The 16,267-nt window shown below is 44.4% G+C and overlaps 3 protein-coding genes across 3 annotated transcripts; 2 read left to right on the top strand and 1 right to left on the bottom strand.

Moving 5' to 3' along the window:
* The first annotated feature begins 450 nt into the window (after positions 1-450).
* Positions 451-6,290, top strand: LOC135809163 (solute carrier family 35 member E3-like). The gene is made up of 6 exons (XM_065322449.1): positions 451-1,028; positions 2,209-2,319; positions 2,900-2,959; positions 3,682-3,780; positions 5,038-5,120; positions 5,558-6,290. Exons 1-6 carry the CDS (start codon positions 633-635, stop codon positions 5,751-5,753), a joined length of 945 nt encoding a protein of 314 aa, XP_065178521.1. The 5' UTR covers positions 451-632; the 3' UTR covers positions 5,754-6,290.
* Positions 6,291-7,263: 973 nt separating this feature from the next.
* Positions 7,264-10,896, bottom strand: LOC135810793 (transcription and mRNA export factor ENY2-2-like). The gene is made up of 4 exons (XM_065324229.1): positions 10,711-10,896; positions 8,694-8,764; positions 8,043-8,117; positions 7,264-7,697 (listed from the first exon to the last, which is right to left on the bottom strand). Exons 1-4 carry the CDS (start codon positions 10,872-10,874, stop codon positions 7,627-7,629), a joined length of 381 nt encoding a protein of 126 aa, XP_065180301.1. The 5' UTR covers positions 10,875-10,896; the 3' UTR covers positions 7,264-7,626.
* A 324-nt stretch (positions 10,897-11,220) lies between these two features.
* Positions 11,221-15,928, top strand: LOC135809162 (ras-related protein Rab-7a). The gene is made up of 4 exons (XM_065322448.1): positions 11,221-11,501; positions 11,580-11,706; positions 11,831-12,049; positions 14,931-15,928. Exons 1-4 carry the CDS (start codon positions 11,449-11,451, stop codon positions 15,150-15,152), a joined length of 621 nt encoding a protein of 206 aa, XP_065178520.1. The 5' UTR covers positions 11,221-11,448; the 3' UTR covers positions 15,153-15,928.
* The last annotated feature ends 339 nt before the right edge of the window (positions 15,929-16,267 follow it).

Raw genomic sequence — 16,267 nt, 5'->3', positions numbered from 1 at the left:
GTTATGTACTCTTGATCATATCAAGAGTACATAACTTTAAAAGTCATAACCCCTGGGTTATGTTACAATATGTACTCTTGTCTTGATCATATTCATACATGTACTAGATAATGCTGGAGCAAGAGTACATTTATGTCAGGAAGTCGTATATATACGACTCCCTGATTTACTCAATCTGCGGACAGAACTGTTTCGTCCATGATGTGATCCAGGGAGCCGGAGTCGTAAATATCAAAAGCACCATGGAGTACAGGGCCTACACTTATAGGGGGGGGGGGGGGGGGGGGGGGTTATATTTTACGACTCCCTGGTTTCGTCCTTTGTGTGTACGTGTGTGGACTCGTACCAAGAGTACATATATATGTACTCGTCATGATGTCAGCGCAGCACAGAGGAAATGAGGCCTGATTTATGTACTCTTGCCTCTTGGCTGGAGTCATTGCATGCTCTCAGTTTTCTCGTCTCGAGTTTTGTGTGTGTGTTTTTGTTGAGGAGTTTGAATCAGTTTTTTTTTAGTTGTGATAGCAAACATGTATGAAGTCGACATACGCAGGCCAATGTGAACTGAGAAGTGGAGGCATACCTGTAGAAGGCAATTTGTGTAGTATTTTGTGTTAGTGTTACCAGCCATCATGGAGTGCCCCCTACTTGGCAGGGAGTTGGTCCTGCCCGTGTGTTTGTTGGTCAATTTGATGTCGTCAATTTGTATCGTGGTCTTGAACAAATGGCTGTACACATACCACCACTTTCCAAACATCACGCTGACCGCGCTACATTTCGTAATGACCTGGCTTGGACTAGTAGGCTGTGCTGCGGCTGGGCTCTTTAAGCCCAAAAAACTACGCATAATGTCTGTAGTGCCGCTTGCAATGTCCTTCTGTGGATTTGTGGTCTTCACGAATCTGTCCCTGGAGAGCAATACGGTGGGCACGTACCAGCTGATGAAGGCTATGACCACGCCATGCATTGTCGTTATCCACACGTACTTCTACAACAAGCGCTATAGTGTTCCTGTATTGCTGACGCTGGTAAGCTCCGGCCCGATGATAGCCATGCTGTGGCGTAGTGCAAGTCCAGCCATGTATTTGTGTGGTGTATGGACCATGGACTGCCGTTGTTGCACTACCGGTGTGTTCCCGGGTCACGAGCTTGTGAATAGCTGCTGAGCAGGAATGTGGTTTGTACAATTGCCCTACAGTAGAACCTCACTTATCCGGACACCTCAGGACTGATATGTACCCGCATCTCACTGAGAAACGTCGGGAACTTGGAAATACACTACAACTGCACTGGATATGACCATTATTCTCTTCAGTTGGGCTTGCTGAACCTAGATCGATACCATTGATACCATTTGCAAGCATACACAATAGAAACTGAGAGACGTGACTTTTCATGTGAAGTAGTTCAGCTGACTGCTGCGAGAAGGCATTCGTTGTCAAGGTCTGGTTGCGGGTACCTGCCTGCAAGGTACCCGGTTGAGGCAGGTATCTGGATAAGAGATGTTATGCTGGTACTGTATGCACAGAGCAAAATCCAAACTAGCGCCGGGAGGGGGTCTTCACGAGCATAACAGAGTACAAACTCCGAGCTTTCTACTTCATGTAAGAAGTTTCTCATACAAACTTTGACAAGTTTGGTGCATTTTCAAAGTACTGTTATCTGGTTCTGGGATAGCATTTGATTGCCACAATGCTGCTCCATCTGTTTGATCCTGTTCTAGATTGCACAAACCATGCATGCATGGTGTGCCCTTAGCCGGAAGTCGTCAGTTGTTTGGCGAAATTCTGGTGGGGAATGGAGGCTATGCATGTGAAGTATGCTGCCAGTGCTGATGCTCAGGACTTCATATACAGTCGTCCCTCTCTAATCCAGCACCCTCAATAAACCAGCACAATTTTCAGTAGCCAAAATGTCCTCTTCATGCACATTGCAGCAGTAAATCAGATGTGTAAATCCAGCACCCTCCCTAATCCAGCACAATTTCCCTGGCACAAATGGTGCCGGATTATAGAGGGACCACTGTACTGGCCTTGTTGAACCGTCGCTCTGTTGATCTTAGGGATTTGGTAACATGAAATGGTATAGTAGAGTAATGGTGGTTTAACACACACCTGGCGAAATGGCGGTAAATATACGCCTGCCCACACATATGCTCTATCCGATCATTCAGCATGTGAAGTTCTTTGTTTTCTCTGCTGTACCTAGATACCTATAACTCTTGGCGTGGTGTGCAACTCCTACTATGACGTTCGTTTCAATGTCTGGGGAACAGCGTATGCCACCATTGGCGTCTTGGTGACTTCAGTCTACCAAGTTGTAAGTGACAGTCATCGTGTGTTGTTCGTCGGGGTGAAACTATTATACCGAATATTCGAGTACTCGCTTGATTTTTTTCAAAAATAATCGTATTCGGAATAAATCAGAGTACTCTTTCATACGTGGTTCATGCATTTACCACAGAAATCTGCAGTTGCAGAGCAGCAGTCAGTAGATATTGATGTGCAGACTGTGTGGTGAACATTTGTACACGAGTAGAGAGAGCCCAGATGACCCACCAATCAGTATACGTGTGGGAAATGACTGCCAATCCGTTCAATCAGGGCTCGAATATTCGATCGGAGAAAATCAGAGTACATGTACAAGTACTCGAACTCTGGATCTCAGTGCCAACTTTCACCCCTAGTTGTGCGGATATGTTTGGATGTGTGCATCCACAGAGCTTTGCATGTGTTGTGGCTCCTCAAAGCATGGTATATCGACGGTTTCACGTTTGGTCCTCTACTATTGCGTGCCAGTGAAAATGGATGATCCTGTGGTTTTCCTATGCGGTTTTCTTTTGACAAATGTCGGACTGTCCGTATGTCTGCTTGCTATGCTCTATCTTTGCTTTGTGTAGTGGGTTGGAACGAAACAGACCGAATTGGAAGCCAGCTCAATGCAGCTGCTCTTTTACCAAGTGAGTTTTCCGTGTTGCGTTGGCTGAGCGTGTTGAATGTGGGTCTTCAACTTGTGGGAAGACTCCGTGCAACTGTGTGCCCAGGTGTTAGTACACTCTCAAACGTTTTTTCTAGGTGTGCGGGGAGAACTTTAGATGTACAGAACCTCTCTGCTGCACTTAGCTAACATTTGGTGCCGATAAACAATCCAACCTGATGAATATCACAGCACCAGGATTTGTCCTGTCCTTGCACTACGGATGCTGCTAGTCTGTGTAGTAAACATGGCTTTGTTCAAGTTTGGTGTATTCATGAAGTCTGAATTCATTTGGTGCAGTGTATCACTGTGCGATTATGCAGTGAACTCGGACAATTTCTGTGTGCGTGTGTGTGTGTGTGTGTGTGTGTGTGACCAGGTGTGCATTGGGGGGCCGATTCACGTGGCTTCGCCAGTTGTGTGGATTAGACAGTTGTCTGGCGCTTGTCTTGATCTGTTTCAATCAGAGTCAGATCCGCTATCGTTGCTATAAAGAGAAAATCTGTGGGTGCACATCCAGTGCATTTGCAGATTTGCGTGCTTCTCTTGCGACGGGCGTATACATGGTACATGGTGTGTGTGTGTGTGTGTGTGTGTGTGTGTGTGCGCGCGCGCGCGTGTGCATGCACGTCTGCATGTGTGCCTGCTTGCTTGCATTTGTCTGCTTGTGCATGCACATGTGTATGTACATGTATGTGTGTGCAGGCGCCTATTTCAGCATGCATGCTATCAGTAGTTGTGTTTTTACAAGAACCACCGTGGTCATCAACTGGACTGTTCTCTATTCTAACTCTTCGTGTTTCGGTAAGGATGTTTCACAAAATGAATGAAAAGGGAAAGAAAGGAATTTTCCCATCACATCATGTATCCGCAATAGGGTCAGTCAGCCGGGTTCTCTTTTGTTCTCGAAATGTGGCCAGGCATGCAGGCATGAATGCTAAGCAATAGGCTTCACACGTTGCAGCGTTACGTTTGTTCCTGCACACGACCCAGCACTATCTGAGTCCCACCAGTCCTGGATATCGGCCTGCCAGGTTTACAGGTCTTCGAGAGTTTCCGTGCTTCCACCGAGGGAGTGTATGTCAAAGAGCGACGAGGCGCTAAAGCCAATACCATATATTCTCTATTATAAGCGCCGTGCTTATATTTTTTCAACACCCCTCTACCCCGTGCTTATATTAGAAACCGCGCTTATATTGGAGACTGTGCTTATATTGGAGACCGTGCTTATATTTTTTCAACCAATACATCCATACAGAGAAAGAAGAAATACATGCTAGATATCATGCATGCCGCATTGATTTCCAACAAGACCGTGCTAATAATAGAGACCGTGCTTATATTGTTTCAAAAGGTGCTCAAAGTGTGCTAGTATTAGAGACTGTGCTAGTAATGGAGACCTGTGCTTATAATAGAGAATATACGGTATTACAAGTACGTATAGCCTTTTGTGGTTGCGGGAACACCTTTCTATGGTTGCAAGGAAAAAGCAGGTTGGTCAGATGACCTAATACTTTTGTTTTGTATCACTTGTGAAACCAACGCGTATAGCCGTTTGGGTTGTAGGCTTGCCTGCGAATCATGAGGTTCCGAGTTCAAACCGGCGCAGGTAACAGGGAGTGTGTTTACTGTTTAGTGCTCTCTCAATCGCGTGATGCAGACGAGTACCACTTTACATGCAATGAACTGTGCCGATGCCCACGGTGAACTGGGTACTCACTTGCTCGGTGTGAGGGTAACAATGATGCGGTTATAGGGCCTTTACACGCCCGCTTGTTGAGAGGCTTATCCCCTCTCCCCTGACTCACTTGTGAGGTCTGCATTCGACACTGAGGATATATGGGTGAAGTGGTGGCCCGCCGATGTGAATGTATTTGCTTGATGTGTTCCTCAACACGTCAGGTGATGCGGCTGCGAATCCGGCTAACTTTTTTTTTTTTTTTTGTGAAATTCATCCGGCAGAAACTAGTGAGGACTAGACTGTCTGCTAGTCTTTATTGTGCATGAGTGCTATTGATTGCACCCTCATCGGAACCACATGTATTGCCCCTGTGTGCTCAGGCCCTTGTGTTGCTGTCGGGTGTTGTGGCATTCTCTGTGAACCTGTCGATCTTTTGGATTATTGGCAAGACATCGCCTGTTACGTATCCTCTTTCACAAAGTTAGGTCTTACTTGAGATGCTTGCACATTGTAACTGGATTGAGGTACGTGTTATTTCGGTGTAATGTAAATTAACGCAATAGCGAGTTGCGTATATCTTTCTTGTTTCCACGGAAACTTTTGTAAACACTTTTTGGCATTTTTGGTAGCGAAACCAGTTACCTAAATTTAGAAAAGCTTGGGGATATGGGCGATATTTGAATAGATATGCTTGTCACCTAAATCGAAGTTACACCTGAACCCCTTGGACCACGTAAATGCATGTGTTCTGCAGTAGTGGACCTCTGCTAAGCTTGGGAGGGTTAGCAGGTTGTTTGGGCTGGGAGTAGAAATCTTTATTATGCAGCGTATCTTTTGTCGACTTTTCAACCTTCTGAGGGAGCTGAGAGTTCTTTCCTTGACTAAGGTTTTTTTTTTCAGCTATAATATGGTGGGCCACACGAAGTTCTGCATTACAGTCCTGTCTGGTACTCTGATATTCCACGACCCAATTTCACTGAACCAGGCTGTTGGGATGTTCCTTACGTTTTCCGGCGTTCTGACCTATACGCACTTCAAGATTGGCGAGCAATCAAGCAAGAACTCGGGAACGCAGCATATGAAAACGAGCGCGTAGCAATTACTGAACTGGTTCGTTGCAAAGCAGACTAGGAAATGTCCTTAGTCAGAGGTGACCTTGGTGGTTTCTTTAAAAAAAAAACCCAATTTGATATCGAATTTGTTCAATCACTTTATACCGAACCTATTATCCTGTGTTATTCCTAGTTTCTGTTTTGTTTTATCGTGCTTTCTTGAGCTGTGTAAGTCAGCCATTTTAATTTGTAGGCCTTCTAGCTTCTCTGATAACTTTCTGGTTTAGTACGTCAGCTTTAACATAGCATGGCTGGCCCATGCGCTAATAATATAATTATGCCCCATCCTGAAATACTCAACTCATCCACCGTGTGTGACTAACTATCATGTCACATATTATACATAATTATACTTATGCCGAATTTCCTGCACCCTAATTTCAAGCCATGCTCATTGTGTAAGTCCATATCGTGCCCACGCATCTGCATTATATTCCGATTCATCTTCTTTCACTGGAGTTCGTACAATAGTGCTGGCTAGGGAGTAGTAGAATACCCTGGTGCTAGCTAGTGAAATTCGACCTCTCACGTGTCGCCAGTTGTATGAGGACGTCACGTGACCGAAGTTGGGTACAGGTTGCAGAGCTGCAGGGTGTTTTTCGACTCACGGCTTGTAAAGTGTGCCCATGCCATGGTCGCGGATTCCACTGGCTAACACTGTAGTTCAATACCGTAAAATTCCGTAAATAAGCCCACCCTAAATAATGCCCATGTCCGATAATAAGCCCAGTTTCAGGCGGTGTACACTTCAAGTCCGTTTTAGCGCCCATGCCCGAAATAAGCCGAGGGCGTAAAGTGGACTCAAAATGACCAGCGCGCGAGCGTGCGTTCACGTACAAACTGTAGAACAGTTGTGCCTTGTACTTACCATAGCAAGTGGTTTACCTATCAAATTTGTAATTTATCGCTACATTCTTGGTTACGACCAAATTTCCAGCTGTGGTTTGATGTACCTGTACCGTGCTCAGTGTGAATGGTGGTTCACTGAAACTAGTGGGTTGCTGATAGATTGATCTTCTGCAGATTGCGTCCGAAATAACACCCATGCCCAAATATACGCCCGTTTTTTGACGCTCTGCAAAGTATACGCCCGGGGCCAAGAGTTATGAACTCTTGCCGGGGCTTATTAACGGAATTTTACGGTAGTGCACGGGTTGACTACTGGGGGAGTACTGGTGAATATCATGCTGGCTCACATGAATTTGGGCGCAGAGTACCGTAAAGTCTTGTATAAAAGCCGCGGCTTCTATGACTTTCTTGGTGAAATTTTGCAGGCTTCTATACAAGACAGGTATTTCTATGTACGTCAACACTAAAACCAGGCTTATGTGTGATTTGATGAGCCCACAATTGCGGCTTCTATTCAAGTGCGGCTTTTATACAAGACTTTACGGTATTTCTACTACCTTCAACAACTGTGAGCACACGTATGGTACAATGTAGTACACGTACATGGCATGGTCTTCCTACACAATGAAATAGCCTTGCAGCCAATAAGAAACAGGATAAAATGTCCAAGTTCAGATATATACACAATTACAAACTACACAGTTAAAAGTTAACACTACACAATTACAAACTACACAATTACATGTGCTTCGAAGTATATACATTATGTACAAAGACGAGATCACAGACTTTGATTGCATGATCAAACGCTTCGAGCACTATACAGCTGCTCGGTGAACGTAACATTTCTACAGTAAGAATAATAGAGTATTGGTGGAATATATAAAGGATAAGCAGTAATTTGTACAGATATGGAAGTTTCAGAATGCTCTCTACAGGCAAGCTGGATATGTCCTCAGATGAAGTGCATAATAAAACACAATATGGTGGAGGTCAAGACACGCAAGTTCAGTCTTTTGCAACAAGGAATTCACGAATGCTGCTCAACAGATCTCTCTTCACATCATCTGGAACTAGAGCTGGAAGGGAGAAGCAAGGCACATGTACAAGAGAATAAGCACCCAAAAGGAACATGTTGTAAGGTACCCTGCAACAGATCAACCCGTATGTTCCTCCTCTGGAAGAAAAGACTTTGATCCAAGCAATACAGCCTGCACTGGAAATAACAACAGAGTCATGTACTATATTTGCCCAAAAAATCCGGCCAGTGCTGCAAGCATCGTAGTCGACTACCATGTGCAGGATAATACCCAGGATTGGTTTGATTTTTTGGCGAGTCTAGTATGTGACAATACGGTCAGCATAACAAATTACATGTATGATCATTGGTCTGCGTTAGAAAAAGTCATCACATAATTTCTTACATCTTGCTTTAGGTGTAATCATCTTCACAAGCTCATCTGCAGTCAAGTTCTCAACACCCTTCTCTTCGACAACCTCTGCCAAGCAATTGCAAGATGCAAAACACATATGATACAAGGTTAGTGTTACTGTTCATTGCGTGAACATACAAATTAACAGCCCAGATGAGATGGGAAAAGTGGGAACGGACCAGCGTGCTCCACAGCTGGGCAAAATCAGGGTAGGCCAGGCCCATATTGCAAGAAAAAAGAGGAAGACTCATACCCCATTTCTGCCTGATTTTGCATCATAAGCCATCAATCCCAACATGTTGCTAGTGTGCACACAAACAGAAGTTTGCTTTTCTTTCCATTCTTTGTGTATTTCCGCTCATAAATCTACCCTGACATTCCCTGATACCATAGGTATTGCTGAAGTGAACAATCGTAGCAGCAGATGAAGGCTGGAAAGCATTTGTTGTCATAAATCCATAGCACAGTACGGTGTTATTGTTTTATCACTCTGGATACCCCTGACCTTGCAAAAAAAAAGGTGTCGGATGGGTAAATTTCGGAAATGTAGTTCAGCCTGAGCTATCTTGACCAAGGAACAATAAAAAAAGTCCTTTTTGAAACGAAACGTGCTCTAAACAAGCACAAGTAGTTGGTACGTACTTTTCGCATGCAGTCTCAGCTGCTCTTTCCAGCCGCATTTCTTCAAACGCTCCTTGACTACTGCTGTCAATCTGTACAACATAAATGCGAGCAAGTACCATACCGAGTTGGTCAGAAGACAGTACAACCAGGGAGCTTGGCTCAGTCCAAAGTTAGACAGGGAGAGGAAAGCACACCACACTGAGAGCCAGAGGCAACATACTAGTACAATAGAAATGCTGATTATCCGGAACGGCTGGTCATGCTGAACTGAAAGAAACAAGATAAGTTTTGTTGTCCCCCTGTAGCATCATACCACCAGTGTGCAGGATGCATGACTGCTACCTCCCGTGCAGAATGCCATTGTGGTGAATTTCAGGCGTACAGTCCTGTCATACATGTAATGGGCTTGCACAATCATGCGGCCGTGCATAATCGATTTTTATTCCTTCAGACAATAATAATAATAATGACACCCTCAACCGATGAATAATCCATCTGTTGTCATTTTCGGCAGGGATTTCAAGGTGTCCATTCAGGCTTAACATTGTGATCCGCAAAAGCGTTATATTATTCTGACCGAACAGGTGAGAAACAGGTCACACTGTCGGGATCTTATGAGCAATCGGTCCAGCAATAGATATTCATTACATAGTGGCTGCAGAATATGTGTGATCACCACCTAATGACTGTGTGATACACCAGATCAATGCTGGCATGATAGGTGCACATTTCACTGGACAAAATGTATGCTTTAGGGCTCTAAGAGCAGTGCAAGTGGGTGAAAACACTCCATCCTTCGTGACATTGTTGAACATGTCATCAATGTGTGTCCGGTCTGATAAAACAATGTCAAGCAATACGCATGCTGCAAAGAACATACAGTGCCCTCGGTACGTATACTTTTCCACCCAAACTTCCGAAGAATGGCAATGTCACAAATGTAGAATACGAGTATGTGTAGTATAGAGTATTACATGACGTGTGCGTCATCATTTGACATCCTTTGTATGGAGTAGGAAAATGGCGCCACAAGCACTGGTTTGTTGCTCAAATCTCGATTTGAACTGGGCATATACCATGATGTACGCCTGACTAGAATAGAAGTCCCATGAACTCCGGTTACTACTGTAGCGGACATTGAAATCTGCTGGGAAGTCAAGCGGCCACGGGGCGCTGGCCTTGCAGCCGCGAGCGCTGCTGGTCCACTTTTACAGTTGAAGTGTGCACGGGAACTACAGACAATGTACGCGCTAGAAACAGTAAGGGTGCCGGCCCCGGTCATCCCATCGGATTTCAATGTCCACGGCAATAGTATATGTACTTTAGCAAGTGCGTGCGATTCCTACTGTTGAATCGAAGTTACGGAAGCATGATTCGACGTTCACTGAACACTGCACTGGCCAGTACAGAGTGCGTGAAATATGGATCTGTACTGTAGAGTAGAACCCGGGTTAGGGATCCACCTAACTCTGCACGGACATAGCTGGACTCAGTTGTACAGGGATGGGCAAAAGGTGTGCAAAACGACTTTTTGTGAGTAGATGGACGCCGAAAAATAGTTTGCAGCGAAAAAAATTACCAACGGGGGACCCCCCCTTGGGCCGGAAATTAAATCCCGGTATAAGGATCACCCGGTACCCGCACAATGTGCATGCCAAGTGACCCCCCCCCCCCCCGGGCTCCGCTCCCTAATCCGGTGTGACCCATAACCCGGGTTCTACTCTAGTGCATATCACGACTCTGTCTGCCAATACAAGCATCTTGACATACATAATGTACTGTGGGTACATGTTTGAATTATTTTAAAAATATCCGGATACTAGTAACTAGAAGTTTTCCTTGGGAATTTAGGCATGTGCCATGATCTCATTTACTTGCTGTAGTGTTCACATACACCTGTATAGGCCTTCAAAATTGAATATAACCCATTTTCAGATTCAGATTTAACGTCTTGTTTTTGCCACACTAGCACTGCAGGTCTAACTGAACGAGGGCATTGAAGAATTTCACATAAAATTAGCAACGTCAAACATACCTCTCGCGTTCTTCAGCTTCTGATTTACTACCTCCGCTCTTATGCCTGCGCTTCGAAGACATACTGCGAGCGGACAAATCACTTGCACTGAGAATTACAGTGGGTAACACATTACAATTACAAGCAACAGTAGTTCTGCATGTATGACCAAAATAATAGCGCATACGTGTGTATACGCCGCATAGCGCAAATATTTTTTTAATACATGCAAAATTAAAAATGTTGATTTCGAATTATTAATTTAAATTATTTTTCATTTTCGGTGACGCGCATGATATGACGTCGTTGTATTTGCCACGGCAACAAAATGTCCGCTCAGGTTGATCAAGCACGGTACGGCCGCGCCGCGCCGGCGTCTAGCGAGCATGCATGGTAGGAATATGATTATGAGTCACACCGTGGTCGTGAGTGCGCTGAGATGGCGAATCACGATCGATACCGAGCATGAACCGTTGATATCCAACTCGTTCTGTAGCTGTGCCAGCAGCGAGGTTTGAGCTGCAACAGTGCAAGCACACGGCAAACCAGCGGGAGCACTTCTGCCGTTTTTCGTACTGTCTCAAGCTGTACCTTCTCGCAGAGCCTTGCAATATTTTTGTACTGACACAGATCAGAAGAGGAAACCGTTCTTTTCAGGTGTATGCGAAGGTTTCTTGGAAGAGTTTCTTCTTCTGGAGGTGCGTGCTGTACTACCTGAGTCGGAAACGAGCTTCTGGAACCAGTATAGCAGTATTGATCATGGCTTCCCGTAAGAAGGTTCTCCTGAAAGTTATTATTCTTGGTGATAGTGGGTGAGTTTGCCGTGCGACGTTTTTGAACCTTTGAAGATGTGAGGTTCATCCGAGTTCTGGGGTGTTTCATGTGTGCAGTGTCGGCAAGACATCTCTCATGAACCAGTATGTGAATAAGAAGTTCAGTAACCAGTATAAAGCTACTATTGGAGCTGATTTCCTGACGAAAGAAGTTATGGTTGATGATCGTCTCGTAACTCTTCAGGTGAGTTCATGTATTTTGCTTTTTTTTACGATCTTTGTTGAAGTTACCAGTCTTCAACACGGCAGGTCTCATAGAGTTCTTCTCAGCACGTTGTATTCTCTTTTATTGTGACTGCTCGTTGTAGATTTGGGATACTGCGGGTCAGGAACGCTTTCAGTCGCTCGGTGTAGCCTTCTATCGTGGTGCGGATTGTTGTGTATTGACCTTTGACGTAACGATGCCCAACACATTCAAGAACTTGGACAGTTGGAGAGACGAATTTCTCATCCAGTCCAGTCCGCGGGATCCAGATAACTTTCCGTTCGTTGTACTAGGGAACAAGGTGGATCTGGAATCGAGAGCGGTAAGTTTGTGTGTGACGACCTTCGAGGTGTGCACCATTTGTGTGGCTGATTTTGACAAGCACTGAGTGGTCATGTGAGATGATGTGTATGGTTATGGAGATCAAATGCACAGCTTTGGGCTCAACTACTGGATAGTTTCGTACACGTTTGAAAACTCACTTCTAAAACCGTTGGATCATGTCTCGAAACTGTTGTGTACCAATGAGGGTTATAGTTTTCTGTTTATTTCTTAAATTTATGTCAAGTCTGTGTCATAGTTATTAGTGTCTTGGTGTTATTGAATATAAATCAAGCCAAATTTTGATTTACAGAGAGAATTATAATTAATAATAATTATGTCATGCACTAGTGACTTATTCCGGAGAATGCTCATACAGTACCTGTACAATCTTTTTTGACTCCTCACTGGGGAGGGCTGATTACTTTTGGCGTTTGGAGCCAGTATCCCTTCGAAGTGCACGGCACAAATGCATAGCTATTTTATTGGAGGAAGACAAGACAGCATGCGTCACAAGGAAGCCACTGATAATTTGATGAGGCCGTTAGCTTCCAACCAATAAGCTGCTTTGTAGCTGGTACCCATTGTGATTGTTTTTTCTTGGTATTACTTGTTACTTTCTGATAGTGCAATGGTGTGAAAAGCCATATAGGATTTACTCCTGGCTTGTTACGTGTACTGACAAGAACTGTACTTCGGGGAAGTGCATATTCATATGTTGTGTACGCCCCCACACCCTCCCTTTCACTGTTCTAAGTACAGCCACCTTGTATTGTATCGCTATTGTATACTCAGGGAATAATTTACTTTCAACCTTTTGCAATGTTGCTACGCAAAATCAAACTTGAATAGCAATCCAAAAATGTTGCGTAGCTATTTTCTTCAACACTTGACAACCGTCCTTCCGGAGAGCTGATCAGAGTGCAAGCTCAGACGCCAAGTACACTGTAACACCTTAGTTGCAAACCTAACCTGGTGCCAGGATGCATAGCTCAGCACTTTCGAAGTTTTGTGCATCTATTTCATCCCTAAGAGACACACCCGGCATGTGCACTGTGCATCATAGGGTACAGTGAAAAATCAATATGCATCGCAGTTGTCTGCAACACATTTCTGAAGTTGCTTCGCACCTCAGAAGAATTGCGTAGCAAAATGCGATGCGATGCCGGTTAAATTATTCCCTGTATAGTAGTAGTCTGGTGTAAAGTGGAATTTTTTCTGTACAGTCGTTCTTGTGTCATTTGTGTGTGTGTGGTCACTGTCGTTGCTCTCAGAGGAAACCAGTGGGCGTGTCCTTGCTGGTGCAACTTTTTTTACTTCTTACAGTGGGAGGACTTTGTGCAGTTTGTTTGCTAGTGTGTATGTGCGCACGCACCCGCACGCGTGTTTGGTGTGTGTGCGTGTGTACCTCCTTGCTTGTGTGTACGTTGGTAGTTGAATTATTGTCGGTTGTATGGACCCCAGTATCAGGCTGTTCTGTATGCCATTCTGCTGTCAGTTGTGCTGTGAATATATGCGCAGTCGGGCTTTGCGTTTCTGAGCATCTGCATGCCAACTCGGGTACCACCACCTTGTATCGGCATGCCTTAGAGCAAAGCTTCAGTTTATATTGTCTAAGCCCGTTGACTATCTTCATACTGGTGTGTAGGCCCTGTAACTGGAGTTGTACGTGCCCACACATGCTCTCTGGACTCTTGCCAACAAGTAACTTGTATCGCTCACTGTGTTTCTATTCAGCTGAGGAAATAGCGTCCTGGGAACTAGTACAATGAGGCAGTGTTGTTGTTGGCAGTACTGCAAGGCGTCTCAAGTGGGAGTTTAGAACTTTGATGATGATGTCTAGGGCCTTGATCCTTTGAGGGTGGTGGTATTCTTATGGTCAGTATAGATGCCGTAAAGTCAGTCTGGCTCGGTCTGACATGAACCACGAAATTTAATCGGTGACAACTCAACACGTAGAAGCCCTGAATTGTGTTGGTCTCTCGAACCATCTGACGCGGCCTATCTATCACGGCCTCACACATGCTGAACAAAGTCCAACCTTTCCAGCGGACTTGCTTGTAGCAGTCTCAGTTTGCTGGAAAAGCTGTAACTCCGGACAGTACATGGGCTTTTGGATCTCCCTCCTTTTGACCCAAAATGTATTAAGGAGTGGAAAATTTCGTATGATTGCGCGTAATCCTCGTCTGTGACTCATCCTCCTCCAGGTCAATTATTTCCGCCGTGCTTTAAATCTCTGTTGTGTTGTTTTGTAGTGCATGATTGTATCGTGTTAATCAAATGCTGGCCTAGCTTATCAATGGACTTCCACACATCACGGGGTACTGTACAGCCTGGACCCCTGTTGATTTATAAGTTGACTATTGAAATCACTGGCTTCACGTGATCAGTGGGTGATCAGTGCGATCACTGCAAGCATGGCTGTGCCCACTCTCTCCAGGGTGGAAACTGGGCGACATACACCAATCATCACAGTCCATGTTCACTTTGGGAATGGGCTTTATGTACCTACTGACTTGCCCTACTGTGTCGGAACAATATCACCACATGTGGTGCTAGAATAAAGTGGCACTCTTGCCGTTGTTCAGCTGGATAGCAGCTGTTCATACTGTGTGTGTGTGTAGGTGTGCTTGGGTATCACATGGCTTTATGCTTGTGCAGGTGTATACTCTATGAGAGTTTTACCCCCACTTCTGTGACATTTAGATTACAGTAATGTTACAACATTTTAAAAGTGTTCTTTTGCTGCTTTGATTCTGTTATTTATTAGTCGGTGGGGTCTGGCAGACCAGCATTATCATTGTCCCTCTGAAATCTGATTCTGTCATATTCTTTCTCTTTGTATGAATTGTTGTGTTGTATTTCAATGTGCATATGTGTAGGTATCGACAAAACGTGCACAGGCTTGGTGCACGGGCAAGAACAACATTCCGTACTTCGAGACTAGTGCCAAGGAGGCAATCAACGTCGAGCAGGCCTTCCAGACCATTGCCAAAAATGCGTTACTGCAGGAGGCAGAAGTGGAGATGTACAACGACTTCCCCGATCAGATCAAGCTTAACGATGCAGAGCAAAAGGAGAATACTGGCAACTGTGCCTGTTAAGCCGGTGATGTCTTGCATAGCAGCTTAATTAGGAACTGGTATTTAGGACTTTATTCTTTCCTCTGTCTTTCTTCTCCTTTCTCTTCTTCTCTTTGAGGTGGATGTAAGATACTAGTTGTTCGATGCTAACATTACTTCCGTGTCCCTAGTCCTATCACGGCTGTAGTTGTCTCTTGTTGCGTCTGTTCAATCCTCATGCACCATAACCTTCCAAACCGAGTCTGTACCTGTGATTCTTTTCATCTGCCTGTTTTTCATGTTGTCTGTGTATGTTTTGTCTCGTTCACATTCATTGTGCTGAATATATTTCTGATGATTTCTCTATGAAACAAGCGTATTGCCTGATAATGATTTTTTTAAAGGTGTATTTTGCATTGCATTCGATCCATGCATGGAATTGGCCTGGTTCTTTTCTCAATTGTGTTGTCACGCTCCCAAATGCTGTGTTTACGGCTTAGCTGTACCTACTAATGCTGGCCTTCCTTATGTGTTTCCGTTTTCCATGCTGTTTTTCAAATCTAATTCTGGCTCCACAAACCCAATAGAGTTGCCTGCTCCGTCGCCTTGCTTTACCCAACACCTCCCTATCTTTAGTCTCCATACTCGGTGTTGCCGGTTCTAATAGTATGTCACCATGTCTTGGATGATCTGTGTTTGGTTGTCATAGATATCTTTGTTTAGTGTGGAGCAAGTGATGTCTATTTATGGCCATTGGCATTGACTTTGTGGATTCCTGCTATTAATGGTTGAAGCAGATTGAACTTACTCCATCTGGATATCTGGTCTTGTTTGTACCCAACTGTGCAAGTCTGTATGTGCACAGTCATATTGTATGCAGGTGTGAGGGTGTTTGTGAATGTGTTCTTTACCTGCAGCTGCACTGCCCCTGTCAACTAACTTCAGAGAGTGCAACCAAGAGCAGAATCATTCACCGGGTAGAATACGATAATTATGTCATTCTGAATGACATAATTATCGTATTCTACCCGCCGGTTCAATACCAATATCATCAAGAGTACATAACCCCCTGGATCATGGAGGGGTTATGTGCTCTTGATAATTCTTGTTGCTGTAGTAAAATAATTATATTCAAATTCAATTGATTGAAATACATG

Source organism: Sycon ciliatum, chromosome 2, assembly GCF_964019385.1.
Source record: "Sycon ciliatum chromosome 2, ocSycCili1.1, whole genome shotgun sequence".
NCBI classification, from domain to species: domain Eukaryota; kingdom Metazoa; phylum Porifera; class Calcarea; order Leucosolenida; family Sycettidae; genus Sycon; species Sycon ciliatum.
This window is presented reverse-complemented; position numbering and strand designations above follow the sequence as displayed.